The 26,797-nt window shown below is 42.1% G+C and overlaps 1 protein-coding gene across 7 annotated transcripts in view; it reads right to left on the reverse strand.

Moving 5' to 3' along the window:
- The window catches only part of FREM1 (FRAS1 related extracellular matrix 1), a 179,531-nt gene that overhangs the window by 56,264 nt on the left and 96,470 nt on the right, over positions 1 to 26,797 (reverse strand). For all 7 annotated transcript variants that reach the window (XR_011380085.1, XM_070052347.1, XM_002708087.5 and 4 more), the window contains 6 exons: positions 25,476 to 25,670; positions 24,194 to 24,379; positions 22,302 to 22,498; positions 14,548 to 14,770; positions 7,056 to 7,200; positions 3,013 to 3,154 (listed from right to left, as the gene is read on the reverse strand). Coding sequence is in view for 6 of the 7 variants with exons in the window: in XM_070052347.1 (XP_069908448.1) it covers positions 3,013 to 3,154; positions 7,056 to 7,200; positions 14,548 to 14,770; positions 22,302 to 22,498; positions 24,194 to 24,379; positions 25,476 to 25,670 (1,088 nt within the window). In the remaining variant the exon portion in view is untranslated. The remainder of the gene's footprint in view (positions 1 to 3,012; positions 3,155 to 7,055; positions 7,201 to 14,547; positions 14,771 to 22,301; positions 22,499 to 24,193; positions 24,380 to 25,475; positions 25,671 to 26,797) is intronic.

Raw genomic sequence — 26,797 nt, forward strand, 5'->3', positions numbered from 1 at the left:
TGAAATTCTATTTAAGTTTTTCCCTTTGTAGTATGAGCTAAGAAAGTAAATACAGTAGCAGTTTTGCTCTCTCTTGTCTAAATCGAATTCCTCACTTGCACCCCTACATTTGAGATTGACTTGAAAGAACTGTTTGAAGGCCCAGAAAAAGGAAGAAAAAGATAGTCAGACTCCAGGTGGAAATGTAAGAAAGGTCAACAAGAAAACAACACTTGAGAGTCGGGGAGGCCTGGAATCCTGGTCTCTGGTTTTGGGAAATCTTGGGGAACCCCTAGGGAGCTGGGAGAGAACTGTGTGGAGCCATCCTGGGAACCTGGACCCATCTGGATGCTCACATATCCAAAACAGTTCAGCTCCCAAGCCACCCAAATGTGTGAGCCATCACTGCATTTCTGCTTCATTACTCTCTGAAATGAAATAAGGACACAGCTGTACCTCAATTTAAATCAGTGACTGCTCTTCACTCTGATTCTCTGTGGTGTCTGCAATCTAAGACAATCAAGCTGTTCCACACAGAGTGAGTCCTTGCTGCTCTTCCAGGACTGCATCCACATTAGATGAAAAGTTAAGGAGTCAGGTGAATAATCACACTGAGAATAGTGGGTGATTGTAGATAGCCTAAGTCCCTCATTCACATAAACATTTTGATTGATTACTCAACTGATGTTCCCAAGTGACTGATCTATAATTCATGTTGGGTAAATCCTTGGATATCACACACAGTCAGAAGGAGACTGAAATTTGGCCATTCCTGGACTACCATGAAAGAAGGGGATGTTACAGGAGCACAGAGCAAGCCGCTGGAAGAGTTAATGAGGGGCTCCCATTGTGGTACAGGGATTAAACTGCCACTTTCAACGCTGGCACCCTATTTGAGTACTGGTTCAAGTCCTGGCTGCTCCTTTTCCAAAACGGCTCCCTGATAATGTGCTTGGGAAAAGCAGTGGAAGATGGCCCAAGGGCTTGGGCTCTTGCCACCCTTGAAGGAGACCTGGATGGAGTTCCAGGCTCCTGACTTTGGCCTGGCTGGCCCAGGCTGTTGGGCCATTTGGGGATTGAACCACTAGTTGGAAGATTATTTCTCTGTGTTTCTCCCTCTCTAACTCTGCCTTTCAAATAAATGTCTTTTTTAAAAAAACAGTTAATGATGGGACCCAGGTGACTTGACCCCTATTGTATCCTTTTCTATACTTACTTGCTCTCCATTAAAGCAAGAAATATCCAGAACATATACAAATCTAGAGATGTCAATGTATTATGCCATGTACTTCACTCACTGGTTTCAAACATGGCTGTTGTTACAATCTGATAGTTGTCAGTGGGTGGATGACTGCCACAGGAAGTCCCCCCTCCCTACTGTTAATTTTTGATTCAAGATTTTGCCCATTTAGACCAGAACATGAGGACTCCAGTGTTGCATGGCAGAATAAAGGCACCAACCTTTGAGTTTTTAAGTTCATCTCAAACAGAATGCAGAACAGTTCTGTCTATTGCTTGCTAAGAGAACTGTCTCCCTAGGGAAGAGATAAAGACTGTCCTGCTCCCCGTGGCGGGGCGGGGGGAGGATGAGAATTGGGAGAGGAACAAGAAAGCTGCCCATTGCTGAGCACAAAAGGCAGGAAGTGAAAATCTCAGTAATGATTGGCATCTAAAGTAGAGAGAGGACCATTTCCCGGACCACTGGGCCACTGGTCTCAGGTCCCTGCAGCCCAGTGTCAAGAGGCAGAGATTGTTGTTAGTGAGAGGATGAGGGCAGAAGGTGAGGGAGGCAGCTCCTTCCAATTCTCCTGACCCTCTTGGCTATGAAAAAACATTATAAGTTTTTATATACCTAAGAATAGTCTAGAATTTATCTGAAAGAGGGAGGTAGAAACACACAGACACACACACACACACACAGACTGATTGATTGTTGGTGGATCTGAAGGAGTTTTATGCTTGAGATGATGGATGGTAAAGAAGAAAATTATGGGCTGGCATTGTGGTACAGTGGGTAAAGCCACTGCCTGCAGCACTGGCATTCCATATGGGACTCGTTGGAGTCTCAGCTGCTCCACTTACAATCTAGCTCCCTGCTTATGGCCTGGGGAAAATAGAAGAGGATGGCCTAAGTGCTTGGACCACTGCACCCATGTGGGAAACCCAGAAGAAGCTTCTGGCTCCTGTTTCAGCCTGCCCAGCACTGGCCATGAGAGGCATCGGGGGAGTGAACGAGCAGATGGAAGAGATCTCTCTTCCCTGCCACCCCCACCCTGTAATTCTTTCAAATAAAGCAATAAATCGGGCTGGCGCCGCGGCTCACTAGGCTAATCCTCCACCTTGCGGCGCCGGCACACCGGGTTCTAGTCCCGGTCGGGGCGCCGGATTCTGTCCTGGTTGCCCCTCTTCCAGGCCAGCTCTCTGCTGTGGCCAGGGAGGGCAGTGGAGGATGGCCCAAGTCCTTGGGCCCTGCACCCCATGGGAGACCAGGATAAGTACCTGGCTCCTGCCATCGGATCAGCGCGGTGCGCAGGCCGCAGTGCGCCGGCCGCAGCGGCCATTGGAGGGTGAACCAACGGCAAAGGAAGACCTTTCTCTCTGTCTCTCCCTCTCACTGTCCACTCTGCCTGTCAAAAAAAAAAAAAAAAAAAAAAGAATTCAAATAAAGCAATAAATCTAAAAAAAAGAAGAAGAAAATTACATAGATCATAAGTAAAAAATCTGGTGGGAACAAAGATATCTCAAAAGATGCTGAATTCTCCTTAGAATTCATGCAACTAACTTCACCTCTCTCCCTTAGCATTTAGGGACAATCTTGGGGGCAGAGGACTAGCAATGAAGAATGCTGATACCGAGTTTACTCTGAATTCAGTAAGAAAACTTAGAAGAATGTGAGTTCACACTAGACTAGAAAAATTTCACTTCCGAATAAAAATATGGTTATTAAAAAAGAAGAAATTCAATTACCCAAATGTGTGCATGGAGAAAATTTTTACCTGCTACATTCATTCTGAAAATAAGGAGGCCACTAACCTTAAGCTGAAGTTGCCCATTTTGGGGAAGTCTTTCAAATAGGTAGTAAATCTTCTCCCTGGGTGAGTCTTCATCTACAGCCGAAAGAACAGCGCTAGAGATGATACGGGTTTCCCCCATACTCACAGCAATTTCAGCCTTCCTGTAGGAAAAGCGAATGAAAACAGAAGGTATTACTGCAGCAGGGGACACCATATTGACTCCAGCAGTTCCCACCCTTCAGCAATTAGGGAACGATATTCAATAACCCAAAGAACTGTAAACTGTTACTCAGACACAGGACATGGGTTCTCATTTCATTTCTCACCCCAAAGTCTCAAAAGACAGGTCAGCAACAAGGAACACAGTGAGCGGTGACTCGAGAATTCTAATTACTTGTACCTAGAGAGGCTTTCAGTCTTCTAAGTGGCAATTTGTTAAGATTTTGTTTCCTATATTTCATTTGATAAAACCTGATGAAGTAGGTTGGCCAGGTACTGCCATTCTAACATTATAAATGGAATTACAGAGACTAAATGAGTTAGTCATAGGTGCTCCAGTAACTTTTATGATTGCTACTCTCAGTTTGGTGGCATTTATGTCCTTGTTGGCCATCTAAATCACTCTTGTCCTTGGTAATGTTCTGGGTAGCTCGTGTTTTCTATTAATATTAATATTATTATTATTATTATTATTAGAGAGGCAGAGGGGTATGAGAGGGAGGGAGGAAGAGACACAGACACACAGAAACACAGACACACACACACACACAGAACCAGGGCCCATCATTAAGTTTATCTCCCAGATACTCACAAAGACCAGGACTGGGTTGGGCCGAAACTAGGATCCCAGAACTCAGTCTGGATCTCCCATGGGAGTGGCAGGGATGTAACTGAGTCATCACTGCAGCCTGCCAGAGTCTGCCTTCACAGGAGGTTGGAATCAGGAGCCAGAGCTGGGACTAGAACCCAGGCACTCTGATACTGGATGTGGGCATCTTAACTACGGGCCAAACATCTGTGCTACTTGTGTTCTCTTTCCGGAGATTCACCTTTGCCCAGTGCTACAGCTGCCACGTGAGCGCCTGGTGGCTGGGGCAGCTGCTGCTTCTGCCATGGACACTGCCTCTGTGGTGTCCGTGGTCCCAGCATTGGTGTTGCTTTCACACCATGATGGCCATTTTCTCTGCTCTCATTGAAGTGAGGAAGGGACCTCTTTCCAGCAATGTTTCTGGCTCTTGTTGTGGCCAGCACACATGGCCTAACCCTGTCCAATCTGACAGCTTAGTTTCAGAGAAAAATCAGGGTACCCGAATTCCTTGGCATTCAGGTGAAGAACACTTGAATGCACCCACTGGCGCCCACGGCCTCCCTGTCCCCTGGTATGAAGCCGAATCCTTCAGGGTGTGTTTCCTGACTGCCCAGGACAAAGCAAATATTCACTAGCAACAGGAGGTGACATTTGCCCCTCTCTTGATTGGAGACATTAAGCCCATTATTCTAGAAGGTCAGTTAGTTGGTTGGGAGTGAATGCAGATTAGTGGTGCCATTCCCAAAGACAGACGAATCAAGACAGTAAGCTGATATGAGGAAGATGGCGTATTTGGAAAGAAGAAAGTGAAGGAGTTAAGTATCAAAGAGCCAAGAGAAGAGAAAGCATCTCATCACTGGGGTTACCCTAAAAGGGACTCCAAGAAAAGGACTGTGGCTCAGGTCATTTATTGGGGAAGTGATCCCAGGAAAAAGGGGAGAGGGAGTGGGTGAGAAGGGGAAAGAAGAAAAAGGCTCTGGACAGCTGGGGTTCAACCCTGCTGGGGCTCTTCTAAGAAACCCTGTAGAACGTGATGCACATGGTGCTTCTGAAGAACGGGAAGCTGGGATCTTTTTCTTATCCACTATCTACCAAGGTTAAGGGCTGTTTCTACAATGTTCTCTATTGTGGCTGGTCATGGGCTGAAGGAGTCACTGACCTTCAGAGGAAGCCCGTGGGCAGAAAAGTGGAGCAAAGCACTGTGGGCACCTGAGACAGGACACTGATGACACTGACCATGTGTGTGGTACATCCCCATGGAACCAACAGCATCCAAAAGGATCTCAAGGAAACAGTGTCAGATGCTTCCACAGGGTCCAGTAAGCTGCCAAGAGCCACAGACTTGGTGGGAAAGCCAAGGGTAACTTTTAAGTGAGCAGCTTCAGTAATGAGGTGGAGGTTGGAGACAGTGGACAGAAACAGAAGGCAGGTATACAAGCTACTCTTCCAAACAGTTTGGCATTGAAATGAATGGAGACTGGGTTGTCTTTGCTTTTTTAGAATAAGGATATCTGCTTGCAACAATGACATGGGTTGCTCATGAGCAGTTGCTATGTATGGCTAGTCTTTCAAGTACTTTCACTATTTACATAATCCTAGCAAGAAACCCCATGAATAGGATCCTATTAGTATCATTTACAGAGATGCTAAAAGAGAGAAAGAGAGAGGTTATGCAATATATTCAAGATCACACTGCTGAGAAGTGGCTGAAATGTCAATCTGGCTCCAGTATTTGCCCCCTTAACCATGAATGATATGCTTATGTTTCATTAGCAGAAGACCATGAGAAATAAGAGAAACTTGAAGAAGAAATAATGGAGTCCCAAGAGGAAAGCAAAGGTGAAATACCCAAGCGTTCACATGGAAGATAAAGAGGCAACATCAGTTTCTCTCCCAGGGGGACAAAGAAAAAAGGAATGGGAAGGAAAAAGGGGTGGGGAGATGAAGCAGGGTTGAAGGAGATTTGGTGATTCCGTAGATGCCGATGTTTCAGGAGGATTAGCAGCAAGAACTTGGCCTTTGCAGTCAGTCAAGGTTGAGAGAATACCTGGTGTAAACTATTTAACCTCTCTGGTTTCAGTGTCTCTGAGTTAGGACAATAGGACACATGCCCCACAATTCTGGGGAGGAATAAATGGAAAAAGACATGTAAAAAATCTAATAAGCTGTTCTATATCAGGTACTTAATAGATGTCAGTTTTCAATGCTCTCCCTCTCTGTTAGAAAAAGTTCAATGATCGAACAAAGCTTTTGTAATACCACAAATACTTCACAGAATCTCATTATGAATCAAGGTTCCCAATGTGACATTTTAGTCAGTAAATAAGAGAACAGAAATTTCTGGTGAAAAATACCCTAAGTCCAGCTGATACAACCCTACGAAAAATGATCTGAGATAAAACCCTCTGAGAAACTATCATCAGTATTCCCCACAGTGGTTCTCAAGGACCCTCCCAGAGGCCTATAGGGAATATCGGGAGAGTTGGTTGGGTGAGGAAGCATTTGTTTGAAGCCCTCCCTTTTCTGTAGAGTGAAGGAGGCTGTGGGGGTTTATATACTTTCAGGAAGTTATTCACAGACCGTCTACCCGCTGCCTTTCTCAGCTGCACCTTGGAGTAAAGGGGTAAAGCCCTCCAAGAAGAACCTACAACCAGTTACTTTCTACACTCAACACTCAAGAAGAGCTGGAGATTCTGAGAAAGCCTGCAATGAATTCTATCAACTTAGAATTTGCCAAACTGATCATTTTGCCATGAGGTGGCAGGAGATGTTAATCTGTATGGGACATGGCAGAGGACCAGCGGACAAAGCAGTTCCAAGATGATGAGAGAGGAGGAACTGACATATTCCCTCCTTAAAAGTTCAGTCACACTCATGAGGAGGATTGCTGGCAGTTCATATGACATTTCAGTGGACTCTACACTAACTGCACTTCAGTATGTATACAGGCATGTTCATGTAGGTATGCATGCGTTTAAATATTTAATAGAATGCTCTTTCCATACTACGTGTTCAGTCATTCTTAGTTTTACACCACTAGAACTTTTAGAAGAAAATCAACTCATTAAAGCAGTAAGGTTCAGGAGAAGCACTATTAACTCACACCAGCACTAAAGGCTTCAGGTGCCTGAGTGATTGGGGCTGGTTGAGATAGGAGCTATTTGCATCACTGGGGAGACACACACTACCCAACGGCTATTTCAGACTTTTTGAAATTAGGGAAATCTGAAAGGGACTCCTTTCAGCTAGCTTACTTGCTCAGTGTTGGTTTCTCATCATTCACTGGGGTGACCTCTACTGAAATGGTTTTGAGTATCTTATGTTTCCCATCTGACACCTGGATGGTAAAGTCATCAGCAAGGCTCTCTGAGTCATCGTGCACATATGCCAACCTCATTCCTGGAAGAAGGGAAAACAGAGAGAAAGTAAATTTTCCTTTTATTGAACCATCCCAATGCATGTCACAGATACCCCACTTCAATTTCCAAGGTGTTGGTATTGGAAAGAGTTTATGAATCAATGCTAAATGATGAAATGAAATTAGTTTCATGAAGTCAAAGAGTACCTTCTTGGCCCATTAAAGAATCTTCAATTAAATAACTTAGTATTTGATAAGAATCTTATTTAAAATTAGTGAGAAAAGGATATATTATTTCATCAACTCTGTAAGAACAAAGGTATCAGTGTTAAAAATTAATTACTTGGGGAAAGTCATATAGTTAGATCCCTACCTCAAGCCATTCACCAAAATAAATTAAAATGGATTAAAGCTTAAATATAAAAAATCTACTTTGATAAACTGCTTGACATTTATATGGAAATGCAAAACACCCAATAAGGCCAAAAAGAAGAACAAAATTGGAAGCCTTATATTTACCATTGTCAAAACTTACTGCAAAGTTACAGAAATACTGAAATGTGCACCAACATTTAGGTAAAGTATGTTTCTTGACATATAAGTTTTTTTTTAAACTTCATTTGTTTAAAAATTTATTTATCTGAAAGGTAGAGTTAGAAAGAGAGAGCGAGAGAGGGGGAGAGAGAGAGAGAGAATTGACTGATTTTCCATCCACTGGTACTCTCCCTACAATGGATGCCAGTAACCTGGAACTCCACCTGGGTCTCCCAAGTGTGTGCAGGGGCCCAAGCACTTGGGCCATCTTCCACTGCTTTCCTACGCACATCAGCAGCTAGTTAGATCAGAAGTGGAGCAGCCGGGACTCAAACCTGCACCAGCAGGGGATGTTGATGTCACAGACAGTGGCTTAATGTGCTGTACCACATGCCAGGTCCAACATAAAACTTTTAATACCAAGAAATGGAAAACTATCCATATACTTAAAAATTGGAGATAGTAGTAAAAAATATAACATAGTTAATTTATACAATGAAACAGTATAGTTATCAAAATTATTTTGGATAACATTCTAAAAGTAAAAAGATGCTTATAATAATTCATGAGAAAAGATCACATAACATGGTAGCAGCTTTATGAGTTCATTGGTGGGGGAGGAATGTTTTTGAGAATACATTGTTGTTTTGTTTGTTTGTTTTTTGACAGGCAGAGTTACAGTGAAAGAGAGAGAAAGGTCTTCCTTTTTCTGTTGGTTCACCTCCCAAATGGCCGCTACAGTCGCTGTGCTGCGGCTGGCGAGCTGTGCTGATCCGAAGCCAGGAACCTGGTCTCCTGTGTGGGTGCAGGGCCCAAGCACTTGGGCCATCCTCCACTGCCTTCCCAGGCCACAGCAGAGAGCTGGACTGGAAGAGGAGCAACCGGGACAGAATCTGGCGCCCCGACTGGGACTAGAACCCGGGGTGCCTGCGCCACAGGCAGAGGATTAGCCTAGTGAGCCACGGCGCTGGCAAGAATACATTGTTTTTAAAAAATGTAGCCAGGGCAGAGGTTATCTGCAGTACATAGACCCTAAAATCACTCAGTAGAAAGTTCTGAAAGGTTAGTTTGAGGGAAGGTAGAAGTATTTAAAAATATTTTGTCTCAGCAGATCAGAAAAGAAAGGGATATTTAAATTCTGGGAGACCTTTTAGGGCTTTTCAATCAATATATGTTGCACATATGGCTATACTTAATATTCAGTGGCTACCAATTAAATAAATGCTGCTGCCTGTGCTGGTCTTTACATGATGTGAGTACAGTACTTAACTATAAAGTCATTGGGTTACAATCTTAGATGCCTGATGATGACCTAGCAAAACATAACTTTGACAGAGAAGGTTAAAATATGGACACAAACATAGACAAACTAAAAACAAATTGTGTTACTACAGAGTTCAAGGAATTATAAGATCTAAGAAAATGCTATAAAGGAATTTCAAGGAGCAAGCACACTTCTGTGGAAAAGATTTTATGAGATCAAATAAGTAAGCTGGCACTTTTGTATCATATGGATAACTTTTTTCCTCCTTATGTGTATTTTTGTTACTTTTGTGAAAATAAATGTTGGAAGAATCATAAGTAAAATGGGAAATCATTTTTTTTTCAGAATCTTAATGACATAATCATTTAGTGGTACTGAGTACTGTTATTGTGCTAAGTATATTAATATGTTTGTGGCACATGATTCTATTTTTTAAAACAAACAGTTGGAAATTCAGTATATGTATATTCAATATTTGTTGATTCTTAAGGAAATATGTATGTGATTATAAAATAGTGTAAATTGTACATTTTAAATTTAGATGTGAAATAACAATAGCTACCATTGTTTCTTGACCCAGATATCTTAATAAAATTAGAAAACTAAGTGGGAAAAAAAATGTAGCCAGGAACAGGTATTTGTTCTAGTGGTTAGGATGCCCTGGCCTGAAGTGCCAGCATCCCATATGGGTGCCAGTTCAAGTCCTGGCTGCTCCTCTTCCAATCCAGCTCTTTGCTATGGTCTGGGAAAGCAGCAGAAGATGGCCCAAGTCCTTGAGCTCCTTCACCCATGTGGAAGACCCAGAAGAAGCTCCAGGCTACGGATCGGTGCAGCTCTGGCTGTTGCCGCCATTTGGGGGGTGAACTAGAGGATGGAAGACCTCTCTTTCTTTCTCTGCCTCTCCTTTTCTCTTTGTGTAACTCTTTCAAATAAATGAATAAATCTTAAAAAAAAAGAATTAAGTGTAGCCCTAGGTGAACTAAACTAAAATATAAGTAAACATATAATCTCTGAGAATATAATCAAAATATTAACATAAAAGCTAATTTATAGGGCTGATTTGTGGTGTAGCAGGTAAGGCTGCTGCCTGCAATGCCAGCATCCCATATGAGTACCAGTTCAAGTCCTGGGTGCTCTGCCTCCAATCCAGGTCCCTGCTAATGCACCTGGGAAAGCAGCAGAGGATGGCCTAAGTGCTGTGGTTCCTGTCACCCATGTGGGAGACCTGGAAGAAGCTCCTGACTCTTTGCTTTGCCCTGGTCCAGTACTGGCTGTTGCAGTGAACAGCCAATCTCTCTCTGTCTCTGTCTCTGTTATTCTGATTTTCAAAAAATTGTTTTGAATTTTTGAATTTTAAATTAAATTTTTATTTAAACAAATTTTAAATTAAACTTAAAATTGTAATTTAAATTAAATTTAAAAAATTTAAATGCTTGATTAAAAAGTTAAATATTTTAAAATTAAAAATTTAAGTTACAATTAAATTTTAAGAAATTTAAATTAAATATTTTATTTAAAAAACTAACTTATGGAGTCAATATAGTGGCATAGCAGGTTAAGCTATTGCCTTCAATACTGGCATCCCATATGAGCACCAGTTCAAGTCCAAGTTACTCCTGATCCAGCTTCCTGCTAATATGCTAGAGAAAATAGTAGTAGATAGCCCAAGTGCTTGGGCCTTTGCCACCCATGTTGGAGATTCTTTCAAATAAGTAAATAAGATAAATCATAAAAAGCAATATGAAAAATTTTTAGTTTTTCTTCAAAATATCTGGAGTCCAAAATTTACACAATGAACATGTAATATGTGCTTACCTTGATAATAACTAGCAAATGTTTTTAAAAAATATTTTTGACTAAAATTATAATTATTTCCTTTTGTCTTAAATTTGGAAAAAACATATTTATAATAAAATATCTATTATTTACAGCATGTGGATACTGATTTGGTTGTTATCATTTAAGCTCCAGAATTATTTTGTTGGATTCACTAAAATAGAAATATGTGAATTAGCTTTTTCTAATTCAGAAATAAGATGACATTTATGCAAGTATGTAAAATAAATTTCGGGGCAGAGATTTACATTTTATTGGGGTAAACACAATTCAAAGACAAAGTACAAAAATGTTGAACAAGTGCCAAGATGAAGCCAGCCCAGAGAAGGCATGGTTTGGAGGAGCTGGGTGGTCTCCGAGGGGAAGCTAAGAGAGAGCCGCGTTCTGAAGGTGCTGTCCCCCAGCTGACCTGCAGAAGGAGAGGATAGACCTTCTAGGCTGGAGAAAACACACACATGAAGAAAGAAGGAGAGAGGCCCGCATTCTGGTGTAGCTAGTAAAGCCACCACCTGTGATGCTGGTATCCCATATGGGCACTGGATCAGGTCCACTTCCAATCCAGCTCCCAGCTCCCTACTGACACGCCTGGGAAAGCAGTGGATGATGGCCCAAGTGCTTGGGCCCCTGCACCAGTGGGAGACCCAGATGAAGTCCTGGCTTCTGGCATCAGCCTGGCCCTGCCCTGGCTATTGCAGCCATTTGGGGATTGAACCAGCAGATGGAAGGATCTCTCTCTCTCTCTGCCTCTCTCTCCAAAACTCTGCCTTTCAAATAAAATAAATCTTAAAAAAAAAAAAGGAAGAGAAAGAAGGAAATGAAGAACAGGTAACACATAAGAACTGTACACTTCTCTCAAGTTTTTAAAAGTATTTTTTTTTCTTAAAAATTCATACCAGGGGATTCCAATTCAATCCCATCAAGGTGGCATGTACCAATGCCATCTCACTAGTCCCAGTGATCAATTTCTATTCACAATTGATCATAATGATAGGACTAAGAGCCAAAGGGAGCACATAACAAGACTAGTGTCTGCAAATACTAGCTGATAGAATAAAAAAGGGAGAGAACCATCCAACATGGGAAGTGAGATACACAGCAGACTCATAGAATGGCAGATGTCCTAAACAGCACTCTAGCCTCGGAATCAGCCCTTAAGGCATGCAGATCTGGCTGAAAAGCCCATGAGAGTACTTCAGGCATGGAAAGCCAAGACACTCTGGCAAAAAAAAAAAAAAAAAACACAAACAACACCTAAGTGAAAGATCTCAGTGGAAAGAACAGGTCATCAAAGAAGGAGGTACCTTTCTCTGAAGGGAGGAGAGAACTTCCACTTTGACTATGACCTTGTCTAAATATGATCAGAGTCGGTGAACTCAAAAGGCTTCCATAGCCTTGGCAACTCATGACAAGAGCCTAGGGTGATTACTGATGCTATAAACAAGAGTGTCAATTTGTTAAGTCAACAACAGGAGTCACTTGTGCACTTACTCCTCATGTAGGATTTCTGTCCTTAATGTGCTGTACATTGTGATTTAATGCTATAACTAGTACTCAAACAGTATTTTTCACTTTGTGTTTCTATGTGGGTGCAAACTGTTGAAATCTTTACTTAATATATGCTAAACTGATCTTCTGTATATAAAGAGAATTGAAAATGAATCTTGATGTGAATGGAAGGGGGGAGGGAGCGGGAAAGGGGAGGGTTGCAGGTGGGCGGGAAGTTATGGAGGGGGAAGCCATTGTAATGCATAAGCTGTACTTTGGAAATTTATATTCATTAAATAAAAGTTAAAAAAATTTATTTATTTGAAAGGCAGTGTGACAGAGACAGGGAAGGAGGGAATGAGAGAGGGAAAGATAACAAAAGAGAGGGGCAGAGAGAGGGTGAGAGAGAGAGAGATCTTTTATCTGTTAGTTCACTCCCCAATGACCACAAGAGCCAGGGCTGCACCAGGAACTCCACAAGGGCCTCCCACATGGTTGGCACAGGCCCAAGTACTCTGCTGCTTTTCCAGGCACGTTAGCAGGGAGCCGGATCAGAAGAGGAGCAGTAGGGACTCAATCCAGCACTCTGATATGTGTTTCAAGTAGCGACTTTATCTGTTGTGCCACAACATTGGCGCCCTAAAATATTTTACTTGTGAAAAATTAGATAAAATAATTTTTAAACAGCGATTAAAAAATAATTCAGACTATCATTCCAATGTGTCATTTCTCTAAAAGGCAAATTACTCCCTCAGAGAATAATGCGCTGTTAAATGTGATTCTGTATTTGTTTCAACTGTGGAAATTCTGGCAGGTGATTCTCTTAAAATTTAGTCCTATAATCTCAATAGTTTTAAAAGGATTTTCTTATTATGACATTAAAAACTTGAGTTGGAAATATCAGAAACCACAAACATCACTTTTAATAGTACTATAAATAAAAAAAAGTGTTAGTGCCTTTTCAATTATTTGCTATCTCTAGCTGGGGCTTCATCTCTTCCTAAATCCAGAGCCAGTAAGTAGGTAACTCCAGAGGGATAACTTAATAAAGGAGGTGAATGCTATCTTTTCCATTGTCTCTTTGATTTCTTATTATCTTTTCTGTACTAAATATTTTTAATTACCAAATAAAAACAATATGAAATACACCATGATGTTTTGATTTCTATTTGCTTGTTAGATGGTTAAAACTAACTAACAAGCATTACTTCACTTAGTGATTATATTTTTTGGGAGTGAGAACACTAAAATCTACTCCCAAGGGTGTGTATATGGTACAATGGTTAAGACACTGCTTGATACAGCTAGACAATTCCAGCACATCCTACAAGACAGCAGGTGATGGCTCAAGTATCAAATTCTTGTCACCCACGAGGTATACCCAGACTGAGTTCTGGGCTCCTAGCTTTGGCCTGCCCCAACCCTGTGGGCATTTTAGAAGTAAACCAGGGGCTGGCGCCACGGCTCACTAGGCTAATCCTCCGCCTTGCAGCGCCGGCACACCAGGTTCTAGTCCCGGTCGGGGCACCGGATTCTGTCCCGGTTGCCCCTCTTCCAGGCCAGCCCTCTGCTGTGGCCACGGAGTGCAGTGGAGGATGGCCCAAGAACTTGGGCCCTGCACCCCATGGGAGACCAGGAGAAGTACCTGGCTCCTGCCATCGGATCAGCGTGGTGCGCCGGCCGCAGCGCGCCGGCCATGGCAGCCATTGGAGGGTGAACCAACGGCGAAGGAAGACCTTTCTCTCTGTCTCTCTCACTGTCCACTCTGCCTGTAAAAAAAATAAAAAATAAAAATAAATAAATAAATAAATAAATAAAAGAAGTGAACCAGGGAATAGATATAGAATCTACCCAACCTTCCTAGCAACCAACTTCTGGTATCCACTATTCCACTCTTGCCTTCTATGAGTTCAATGTTTTTAGACTCTGCATATTTGTGAAAGGCAGAGGGACAAGACAGAGAGATATCACCCATTCATTGATTCACTCTCCAAATGCCCAAAACAGTGTTACTGGGCTAGGCTGAAGCCAGGATCCAAGAACTCAATCCAGGTTCCCCACATGGATGGCAGGGAACCAACTACTTAAGCTGCCTCCCAGGGTACAAATTAGCAAGAAGCTGAAGTCAGAAATGGAAACAGGGCTTGAACCCAGGCACTGCAAGATGAGATGTGGGTGTCCCAAGCAGTGTCTTATCCTCTATGCCAAAGGCCCATCCCAAATTATTAAATCATCACTACTAAATGAACAGAGGTGGACCATGATATACCATTCCTTAGAAGTTCCATGGAAAAGTTGTAAACAGGTTCATGCTTCTGGTGAGGGTTGGCTGGCTGCTTCTTCTGAGGGAAGTCCTTGCTGAACACCTCACTGATGAGGAGGCCGTGATGTGGTTTGCGTACGATGCTGAGCAGTAGGAGGTCCTCAGGAATGTCCAGGTCAGCAGCATGGATGATGGAAGAGTCCAGCTCTTTCCTCTGACCTTCACACACCTGAACCAGAACAAGTCAGAAAAGTCAGCTGTGAGTCAAAGAGAACCTGTCTTCCTGATGGCAAACTGCATTAAAAAATGAATTGAAGATATCCTATTTCAAGTGTTCCATGAGATTTGTAATAGAACGAGTCCTAAAAAGAATTCGCTGGTTTAACAGGAACATAAAAGAAAAAACAAACCTATCATTTCCTTCACATATTTTCTGAAAATTTCAAAGCACTTTATTTCCATTAAAGACAAAGCACATGAGATTTTAAAGCCATGTGTTGTTGGTCATCGTTCAAATGTTAACAAAAAAGGCAACCCAAAAGATGGTTCTTTCTGGAAGTGGCAAAATTTCAGTTGTGAAATCAAATCTAGAACTTTCACCTTCAGTTACCAATGTGTTTGTTTAACCTCCCAGATCTCATCACTTCCACGTTTCTTATGTTCTAACTGCGTTGGAAGTGGCACAAATGCCTGCTACACACACTGGGTTATATTGGGCATATTTTTATTCTGTTATTGCAGTAAGAACTTCTGTACTTCTACTGCAGTCACGAATGAGTGACAAGGATTCCTCTGGGTGCATGGCAGTATATAATTTCATTCTGAGTCCCTCATCTCTGCCTAGTCCTCCAGTTTTCCTGAACTACCCTCCCCCACCTCCCACTTTAGGCTTTGTACATTTTATGCACACAGACAGCTGAAATTTTATCATTTCATGTAGGGTTGAGTTACTTAGAACTTGACAATATGGCACTTATCTGTCTTGATCTTATTTTTTTCCTCGTAGGGAAGACAGACAAAGAAATATCTGTTTCCTATTTGGAAATATAGCAGGGTGTAAATAACAGGGTGTACAAATTCTTTGTGTGCTTTCTGGAAATCTGCAATGTTGCTGCTCTCCACACTGTGGGAAACAGATATTCTCAGCAAGCAAAATCAGGAAACTGTGAATGTCTGTCTATCAACAGCTGCAATGCAAGGAAGAAAAGCCCGGTGATGCTACTTATCTACGGGCAAGAAGCACAACAGGGTGGACACAATCAGGACACCTTCATGGCTGAGAGCCCCCTCAAGCCTGGCAAGATACATCTGGCTTAGATTTGGGAGAACATGCTCTCTTTTCAGCCTCTCTTATTGACTTGGAAGGGAGCCCTCCTGCAAACATTCTTTACTGAAATTGCAGAAAGAACCGCTCACCATCTATAAAACCAGGGCCAAAAAAGCACTGATTTCCTTTTACCTGGCTGTTCTTCCTAAGAAATAAGGGGGCATCCTAGTTGAAGTCACAACAATATACTTATGAAATCATCTTTTTGATATTTGTCCCTCTGGGACTGGCTTATTTCACTCAGCTTGACGTGTTCCAGATTCCTCCATTTTGTTGCAAATGACCGGATTTCTTTTTTTTTTAACTGCTGTATAGTATTCTGTAGAGTGCATATATGTTCTCCCTGATCAGTGACAACTAACTGAGCCCCAAAAAGGAAACCGGTGAAGTGAAATGGACACTATGAGAAACAGTGACTTGATCGGCTCTTGTCCTGTTGATGTACAACTTAATACTTTATCCCTTTTAGCATTTCTTTTGTTCTACTTAATACTATTGGTTGAACTCTTTAATTAACACACAATGATTCTTAGGTGTTTAAATTTAACTGAAAAGTGATCTCCATTAAATATAAGAGTGGGAATAAGAGAGGGAGGAGATGTACAATTTGGGACATGCTCAAGCTGACTTGCCCCAAATGGTGGAGTTAGAAATATGCCAGGGGATCCCAATTCAATCCCATCAAGGTGGCATGTACCAATGCCATCTCACTAGTCCAAGTGATCAATTTCAGTTCACAATTGATCACACTGATAGGTCTAAGAGTCAAAGGGATCACACAAACAAGACTAGTGTCTGCTAATACTAACTGATGAATAAAAAAGGGAGAGAACGATCCAACATGGGAAGAGGGATACACAGCAGACCCATAAATGGCAGATGTCCTAAACAGCACTCTGGCCTCAGAATCAGCCCTAAAGGCATTCGGATCTGGCTGAAGAGCCCATGAGAGTATTTTAGGCATGGAAAGCCAAGTCACTCTGGCAAAAAAAAAAAAAAAAAAAGGAGCTAAATGAAAGATCTCTGCGAGTGAGACCCAGTAGAAAAAACGGGCCATCAAAGAAGGAGGTACCTTTCTCTGAAGGGAGGAGAGAATTTCCACTTTGACTGCGACCTTGACTCAATAAGGTCGGAGTCGGCAAACTCAAAAGGCTTCCATAGCCTTGGCAACTCATGACTAGAGCCCAGGGAGATTACTGACGCCATAAATAAGAGTGTCAAATTGTTAAGTCAACAACAGGAGTCACTGTGTACTTACTCCTCATGTAGGATCTCTGTCCTTAATGTGTTGTCCAATGTGAATGAATGGTATAGCTAGTACTCAAACAGTACTTTACACTTTGTGTTTCTGTGTGGGTGCAAACTGTTGAAATCTTTACTTAATATATACTAAATTGATCTTCTGTATATAAAGATAATTGAAAATGAATCTTGATGTGAATGGAATGGGAGAGGGTGCGGGAGAGGGGAGGGTTACGGGTGGGAGGGAAGTTATGGGGGGGGAAAAGCCATTGTAATCCATAAGCTGTACTTTGGAAATTTATACTTGCCAAATAAAAGTTAAAAGAAATCATCTTCAATGGTCACTTGACTTTTTCTTAAGAATTTTACTAAAGGAACTTAAAAACATGTTGTAATTTTCCTTCTTCATAGAGCTTGACTATAAAGCCTTTCTCCCCTCTGCCTCACTGTATGTCAATGTTTCCAGCTAATGAGAAGGTAAATTCAGGGGCCAGCACTGTGTCATAGTAGGTTAAGCCTCTGCCCACAGTTCCAGCATCCCATATGGGTGCAAGTTCAAGACCTGGCTTCAAATCCAGCTCCCTGCTAGTGTGCCTGGGAAACTAGAAGATGGCCCAAGTGGTTGGGTCCCTGCACCTGTGTGGGAGACCAGGAAGAAGCTCCTGATTCCTGGCTTTGGATGGGCCCAGCTCTTGCCAAAGTGGCCATTTGGGGAGTGAACCAGCAGATGGAAGACCTCTCTCTCTCTCTCCCTCCCTGTGTCTGTAACTCTTTCTATCAAATATATAAATCTCTCTCTCTTTTTTTTTTTTTTTTTTGACAGGCACGAGTGGACAGTGAGAGAGAGACAGAGAGAAAGGTCTTCCTTTTCCGTTGGTTCACCCTCCAATGGCCGCCGTGGCCAGTGCGCTGCAGCCAGCGCACTGTGCTGATCCGATGGCAGGAGCCAGGTACTTCTCCTGGTCTCCCATGGGGTGCAGGGCCCAAGCACCTGGGCCATCCTCCACTGCACTCCCAGGCCACAGCAGAGAGCTGGCCTGGAAGAGGGGCAACCGGGACAGAATCCGGCGCCCCAACCGGGACTAGAACCCCGTGTGCCGGCGCCGCTAGGTGGAGGATTAGCCTAGTGCGCCGCGGCGCCGGCTCTAATATATAAATCTCTTTTAAAAAAAGGTAAATCAATTCATGAGATTACTGGGGTATTCTTTAAAATGTATTTATTTGAGAGGCACACAACTCTCATCTGCTGGTTCACTATGAAAATAACCACGATAGCCATGGCTCGACTGGGCTGAAGCTGGCAGCTGGGAACTGGGAACTCAATCCAGATTTCTACATGAGCGGCAGGAACCCAGTCATTTGAACCATTGCCACTGCTTCCCAGGGTTTGTCTGCTGGAAACAGGAGCCACAGCTCGACCTTGAATCCAGACACTTTGATGTAGTATGCAGGCATGTTAGTGAGTATCTTTTTTTTTTTTTAATTTTTTTAAAATTTTTAAATTTTTTTACTTTTTGACAGGCAGAGTGGACAGTGAGAGAGAGAGACAGAGAGAAAGGTCTTCCTTTGCCGTTGGTTCACCCTCCAACGGCCGCTGCGGCCGGCGCGCTGCGGCCGGCGCATTGAGCTGATCCGAAGCCAGGAGCCAGGTGTTTCTCCTGGTGTCCCATGGGGTGCAGGGCCCAAGCACTTGGGCCATCCTCCACTGCACTCCCAGGCCATAGCAGAGAGCTGGCCTGGAAGAGGGGCAACTGGGACAGAATCCAGCGCCCCGACCGGGACTAGAACCTGGTGTGCCGGCGCCACAAGGCGAAGGATTAGCCTAGTGAGCCGCGGCGCTGGCTGTTAGTGAGTATCTTAACCACTAGGCTAAGGGCTGCCTCAATTATTGGGAAACTTTATTAAAAAAAAAAAAATGGGATTCTTTGGCACAGGTTGAATTGCCTGTTGAGATTACATCAAAGTGTTTAGAAATCAATGTATATAAAATGCAGAAACTTTGTAGTAGATAGGTTTGAAATGGATTCTAATAATCTAAACTAAAACCTTAAATCTTTTTTTGCAGTATAACTGCAAAAAAAAAGTACTACAAAATAAATTCCTGTTCTTACAAGAAAGCAAAATACAGCTATTGAAAAAAATCCCGTAAAGGTTAAAATGGGCTGTGCGGAGAGCACACAGGGCTGCCTATTTGTTACTCTCCAGCAGCTTCCGCGGGGGAATGCCCAGATTCAGAGCATGATAACTTCCAGAGAAGAGCAAGGGATAACCTCCCAGCGGCCCAATTATTTTAGAAGTCCCAGCCCTAGACAACAGACATAGCTACAGAAGGAATCATAAATGCATTTTTTTTCTCTGATATTACTGAAGGGCTCTCCAGAGAAACCCATGTGCCAACAGAAGAGGAAAGGCAAGGCTGACTCTTAACTTTCGTGTTTATTCTCACATGCCAGTAAGATTCAGTAGAAAATTAAAATTAGATAAAGACTTAGCATTTAGAATTTGATTTTTAGTAAAAGATATAACAAAATAATGGTCTCTAAATTGCTAATATTTGCTTTGTTCCATATCATAAAAAAGATCAACACACTAGTGAAAACAGCAATAACACCTATTTTAAAAAATTTTTGAGATGCAAAGAGACAGGTGAGGAGAGAGAGAGGGAGGGGAGAAGGGGAGGGAGGGAGAGAGAGAGAGAGAGAGAGATTGATTTCCCATCCACTTGTTCACTCCCTAAATTCCTGCAATGGTTGGGGTTGAGCTACAACAAAGCCAGGAGCCAGGATCAGAATCCAGGATTCTATATGGATGGCAGGGACCCAACTACTTGATCCATTAATCCATCACCTGCTGCCTCACAGGATGTAACTTAGCAGGAACCTAGAATTGAGAGCAGAGCCAGATTTGAACCTAGGTGCTGCAATATGAGATCTAGGTGTCCTAACCAGCAGCTTAACCACTACTCTAAATGCCCACCCGACACACATGTATGAAGGGTCTCTTCTGTACCATTCATCTTGATCATCATGGTTACCCCTTAAAGAAGATTTGCTGAACATTTTGCAGATGAGGAAACAGAAGCATGGGGAGAAGTGGCTTGCCAAATACCCTACAAACTCATCGAAATGACACTTAATTCCCTCTGATCACAAAGCCTGGCCTCATGCCAATGAATCAGAATTTGTTATACATATGTCTGAATTAAGTAACCACACATAAAATAGTATTGTTTAAAAATAATTACACACTGGGGGCCAGCGCTGAGGTGTAGCAGGTAAAAGCCACTGCCTGTAGTGCCAGCATCCCATATGGGTACCAATTCAAGCCCTGGCTGCTCCACGTCCAATCCAGCTCTCTGCTATGGCCTGGAAAAGCAGTAGAAGATGGCCCAAGTCCTTGGGCCCCTGCACCCATGTGGGAAACCCAGAGGAAGCTCTTGACTCCTGGCTTCAGATCTACACAGCTCTGGCTATTGCTGCCATTTGGGGAGTGAACCAGCAGATGGAAGACCTCTCTCTCTCTCTCTCTCTGCCTCTGCCTCTCTGTAACTCTGCCTTTGAAAAAAATATTAAAATCTTTTTTAAAAAAAGAATTACATACTGATATGAAAAGACTTCCATATATACATATGTAGTAGTACATAAAATCTGATCCATTATTTTTAAATTAAAAACATACAGAAAAATCATAGCACACAAACATCGCTGCCATGTGAACAAATCCTTCATGTGTAATGAATTATACCGCAAACTCTGTCACTGGGGAGTGACAAGTAGTAATGGTTTTTGGAGAGGGAGAATTTCCGAGTCTGCTTTGCATGATTATCTACGTTAGATTTTATTTATTTATTTTAATAATTTAGTTTTTACTTTTTTTTTTTTTTTTGACAGGCAGAGTTAGATAGTGAGAGAGAGAGACAGAGAGAAAGGTCTTCCTTTTCCATTGGTTCACCCCCCAAATGGATGCTGTGGCCGGCGCTTCGTTGATCCAAAGCCAGGAGCCACGTGCTTCCTCCTGGTCTCCCATGTGGGTGCAGGGCCCAAGCGCTTGGGCCATCCTCCACTGCACTCCCGGGCCACAGCAGAGAGCTGGCCTGGAGGAGGGGCAACAGGGACAGAATCCGGCGCCCCGATCAGGACTAGAACCCCGGGGTGCCGGCACCGCAGGCGGAGGATTAGCCTAGTGAGCCGCAGGGCTGGCCTAGTTTTTACTTTCTAAAATCAACAAGTATTATCTAAGTAATAATATTAAGGGTCATTTAACTATATAATATATACTACATATAATTTTTCCCAAAAGTAATTGTATAGAAACATGTTTAAAACTACATAAAAAGAATAGCTTATATTTTTCAGCTCATATGTGTTTTACAAATAGTTATATTTTACAAGATCCTGAAATTTGTGAATTAAGAATACTTGCCATTGTAGCTTTGGTTAAGAAGGAACGGTATGTAATAAGACTATATGGGCGGGGCTGGCGCTGTGGCTCACTTGGTTAATCCTCCGCCTGTGGCACCTGCATCCCATATGGGCGCCGAATTCTAGTCCCAGTTGTTCCACTTCCAGTCCAGCTCTCTGCTGTGGCCCAGGAAGGCAGTGGAGGATGGCCCAAGTGCTTGGGCTCCTGCACCCACATGGGAGACCAGGAGGAGGCACCTGGCTCCTAGCTTCAGATTGGTGTAGCTCCGGCCGTAGCAGCCATTTGTGGGGTGAACCCACAGCAAGAAGACCTTTCTCTCTGTCTCTCTCTCTATCTGTCAAATAAATTTTAAAAAAAGATTATATGGGCAAAAATCCACTATGTTCCACCTAACTTCCAATCTTTGTGATCTTGCCTTATTTAAAATGGGAATAGTAATGCCATCATCCTAAAAGTCTATTGCAAAGACTCAATATAAGTACATGTAAAGGACTTGGAACCTACAACCTAGTAAATATTCCATCCTGTAAATATGCAACCTAGTATTTATATCTATGCAATTGCTACATGTTAGTAGTTATTATTATCTTTACCCTCATCATTATTCTTAGATTAATAGTTTTCAAGTGGTTGCATTACATATTATAGGATACTGCCTTTCCCATCCTTTACCAATTTAATGTGAAAAGTGTACCTGGACCAATGTAAATGGACAAAATAAAAATCAGAAAGTGATGAGACACTAAGAACATTTTGATATGTTTCTTACAGTGATATTCTGCACCACAAAGTCGGGAGCTTCATCATTTGTGGGATTGATTGTAACATAAAATGGTATCTCCAAGGAGCGTTGCTTTCCATCTGTGACATACACCACAAATTGATCGGCAGTTGGTTCTATCCTCCGATGTCTGGACTGCACATAATTAATGTGCAAAGCCTTCATGTCTTTCCACTGAAATGAAGCTAGAGTACACCAAGATGGAAGAAGGAAACGCGAAAAATGTTATTTCCAAGTTTACTGGTCCTCAATCCTTAACCCAATAATAGCATATTTCCCAGCAAATCAAGAGATCTTAGCAGTTGACCTACATGTCGACTATCAGGGGCTACAACAACCGCTGACCACCGACATGAAAGCAGGCATCCAAGGATCACAGGGGAAGATGGAATTTGCAAGGAGAACAGAACAGTGATCAACATTAACCATAGTGCATACAGACCTGTGGCCACTTTTCAGATCCTTGAAATGAACATCAGCCCGTCCCTGTTAAACACTGTTTCTGCACGAACAATCCTTGTCATGCTTCAGTAGGAAAGGAAGAAGTGACCACGTCAAAGGAAGAGTCAACCAGTCATCGGCCCACTTGACAGGCACACATCAAGCAATTGGCTGGGTTGAGTGCAATTAATTGGCCCATTGTTTTGATATTTTGACATACCAAAGTCAAAAGAAAAATTCTATAAGTTGCGTATGAAGTCACTGGACAAACTGGGTGACTTTAATTCAATTAATCTTAAATCCAGTCTCTCTTATATATAAGATAGATAGGTTTCCAAGGGTCTTGGAGAATCTTTTATTTCTAAAGTGTTGTTCTTGAAAGATTTTCTTTTGGATTTCTGTTTTTGTCTCTGTTGTGTTGTTTTTGCCTGACATGCAGTAGCTATAAATAACTGGGACATATGTAGGTTTCAAAATTAATAAATCAGTATCAGCTGTTCTCTCTCTGATATACTCATCGTATATTTCCTAACCTTTTCCAGCAATATCTATCAAAGATGCCAAAATTTTAAAGAATGATTTTGGGAGCTCCCATCAGATTTTGTTTGTTTGTTTTTAGGATTTATTTACTTAGGGACCCAGCATTGTGGCATACTGACACCAGCATCCCATATGGGTGCCGGTTCATATCCTTGGTTGCTCCAATCCACCTCCCTGCTAATGGCCTGGGAAAAAGCAGTGGAATATTGCCCCAGTGTTCGGGCCCCTGCACCCACCTGGGAGACCCAGATGAAGGTCCTGGCTCCTGGTTTCAGCCTAGCCCAACCCCAGCCACTGTGGCCATTTGGGGGATAAGCCAGTAGATGACAGATCTCTCTCTGTCTCTCCCTCTCTGTAACTCTGCCTTTCAAATAAGTAAAAAAGAAGCCACGAGTCTGGAACTCCATTCAGATTGTCCACATGGGTGCAGAGGCCCAAGGATTTGGGCCCTATTCCATTGCTTTCCCAGGTACATTACCAAGGAATTGGATGGAAAATGGAGCAGCCAGGACTTGAATCCATGCTCATATAGGATGCTGGTGTCGAGGTGGTGGCTTAACCTGATGTGCCACAACACCAGCCCCATCACCAGATCCATTCTATCATAATATTCTGTTGCAAAGAGCCTTTAAACATAGTATCTCTTCAGTATTTATTATTTTTTCTTTTTTATAAGTGAAAATTCCATTAATTTTGAAGTAAACTCATATGCATGGGAAAGAATGAAAATAAAAATGAAACATAAAAAGAGTTGAAAGTATCAGCTACTATAATAAAAATGACTTGAATGAATTCAGTGCCGTGAATATTTTTTAAAGACCAAACCCAGTTATTATGCTCGATTTGGCGAATCATATCCTTAAACATAGGTCACTGCCGGTCATAAAATCTTCACTTACCTATACTTATGCCCATATTGCTCTTTTCAAAACCCACAGAAGGAAGTGTGTTTTCCAGATAGCCAAATTGGGGTGAAGAAACCAAAATGAATTCCAAGTCATCTTCTGCAGTGTCAGGATCGGTGGAGAGCAAATGGTTAATGGTAAGGGTTGCTGACAAACCCTCATCTACAAAGAACATGGTACCTGCATACAAACAACAGCACAGTGATGACTTAGCATGAACTCTTCTGATCAGAACACTGAGGACGAGGGGCATGGCTGAAATTCCAATCCAGAGAAGCTTCCTCTATGCAAATACACTTCATTTGTTCATTCACTTCAGATGTTCATTTCCTTTGATCGAACAATGTTTAGAGCAAAAACATTCAGGAGCACTGGGTGGAATTTAATTTGACTTACGGAATTATACTTTTCCTTGTACAAGCAAGCCAGACAATAATGGAAAGACAGCAGAAATACGAAATGCTCCAGCAGAGCTCTTTAGTCATTCTCAAGGAGCCCTGATTTCCCTGGTGTCTCTATCCAAGTGACAAATGAAAAGAAGAATTGCCAAGCTGTTTTAATGATAAGCCACTAAATGTAGTTTATGTGCTCTTCAAGATCAGTTGTTCCTACTGTTTGTCAGAGCGTTAATTACCTGAGAGCGATTATGAATTGTGTATAAAGAACATTTTTTTCATGCCTTGGTGCTTAATTATTCTGCTGGGATAATGCTTCCTTTCCAGAACATTGCTTGGCAAATAGTTTGCAAATTACAATAACATTCATACATATGCTTATATTTTTCTGAGAGACAGAACATATACATAATGCCTATGAAGAGATGACTTTCTCAAAAGCAAATAAGGTTAAATGTATATAAATGGTCTCTCTGGTATACTTACTCTGTTCTAATGGAAATTATTACAGATAAAATAAATCACTCTCCCTCTCTCTAGCAGGCAAATGATATCTTCCCCTGTGAAATAAACTAGAAAATTTGTAGATTCTAATGTTGTCCTTGTCCCAATACACACACAAACACACATGCTTATTCTCTCACACACATACACATACACACACACACACACACATGCTTGCATTTGTTATACACAAATATCAAATTTTACTTGTAATCTCTTGGAAATTTGGGGTTTTCTACAAATTTGTGTGGCAGCAATTATTGGGGGGTAATTCATGATGATTTTCTATTTTGACTATAAATAAGGTATTATTTCACTGAACCACAGATATGACATCAAGTAAGAGGACAGTACTTTAACAGAAAAAACATCATCACCGATTGTAAGCGAAGGTGGCTGGTTGTCCACTGGATGCACTGTGATGTTAAGAGTATACACTGGGAAGGACTCATGAAGAGGAACAGATGGATTAGGTCCGTTGTAGCAACAGCCGTTCACAGAAGGGCCAGCATCTCCATCCGAAACCACCAACGAGATGGTGTCAAAACAAGGCAGGAGGCCAATCTCGCCACCTGGAAGACACGACTATATCTAACACCTGACTTTTTAAAGATATAGACCACATAGAAGAAATCTACTCCTACCTCTTCTACAAGCAGCAACTGAGAAGGAAAGGAACTTACATGCATAAAATGTAAAACCTCATCTTATCACTATGAAATTTAACATAGTCATGAAAATAATGCAAAAACGGTTGTCCATCTGTTGCCTCTGGTGAAATCCCTGCCAGCCATCTAACACCATATGGAGGCAAAGCAGGGCTAACGATGGTCTGACAGTTCACAAATGAACAAGGGAGAGATGAGAAGCTAGACTGGTGATGGTTTCATTCTGCCCTCATCATCGTTCTGTGTAGGGAGAGACAGAAGGAACCTCCATCCCACGATTGGCCACTGGCTTTTCTTTTGCATTAACCACCACTGTCAATGGACCACCATCAACCACACAGCACATGAGAAGGCACAGGGGACTCCAGAGTGGTCAAAGACAAAGGTAATCTACGTTTTTGTCGTTTTCTTTCAATATTTCCTTATTATGTACCAGACAAAATGTTGTAAAGTAGCAACAGTCTTTGGAAAGGAAGTGACATTTGCTTTTCTTCTTTTGTTCCTCTGCTGACCTTTTAGGATTCAAAATAGCCCCAAGTTAGACAGTGAGAAGGAAGGAAAGATAGCCTGCTCTTGGGTTGGACAGCATGGAGGAGGAGTCCTGGCTCGCCAGGGGCCACCATGTCTCCACATCTGTGCTCTTGGTGATTCTCACACATCCCCTTCACAGGGCCAGGGGAAGAGGGCAGACAAAGAAAATCTAGAGATAACATTACAGAGCAATAAAATTATTAAAGATGAGAAAACTGAAAAAAAAAAAAACCCACAGAATTGAAGTTGATAGAGTTAGAAACAACCAGTCTTCAACTTTGGGAAAAGTCAGTGTAAGAGGTCTCTCACCTGTGAATAGTTACAAAAATCAAATTGGCTTAAATTACCTTTTTTCCTTTTTTATTGGCTTAAAACTCTTACCATTCACTCACTGGATAAATATTTATTTAGTACCTACTATGGGATGATTAATGTTTTGGTTGCTACAGTAGAAAAAAAGACAAGCCATTTCTAAAGAATGTCAGGAGCTGGCATTTGGT

Source organism: Oryctolagus cuniculus, chromosome 1 (assembly GCF_964237555.1).
Source record: "Oryctolagus cuniculus chromosome 1, mOryCun1.1, whole genome shotgun sequence".
Lineage (NCBI taxonomy): Eukaryota > Metazoa > Chordata > Mammalia > Lagomorpha > Leporidae > Oryctolagus > Oryctolagus cuniculus.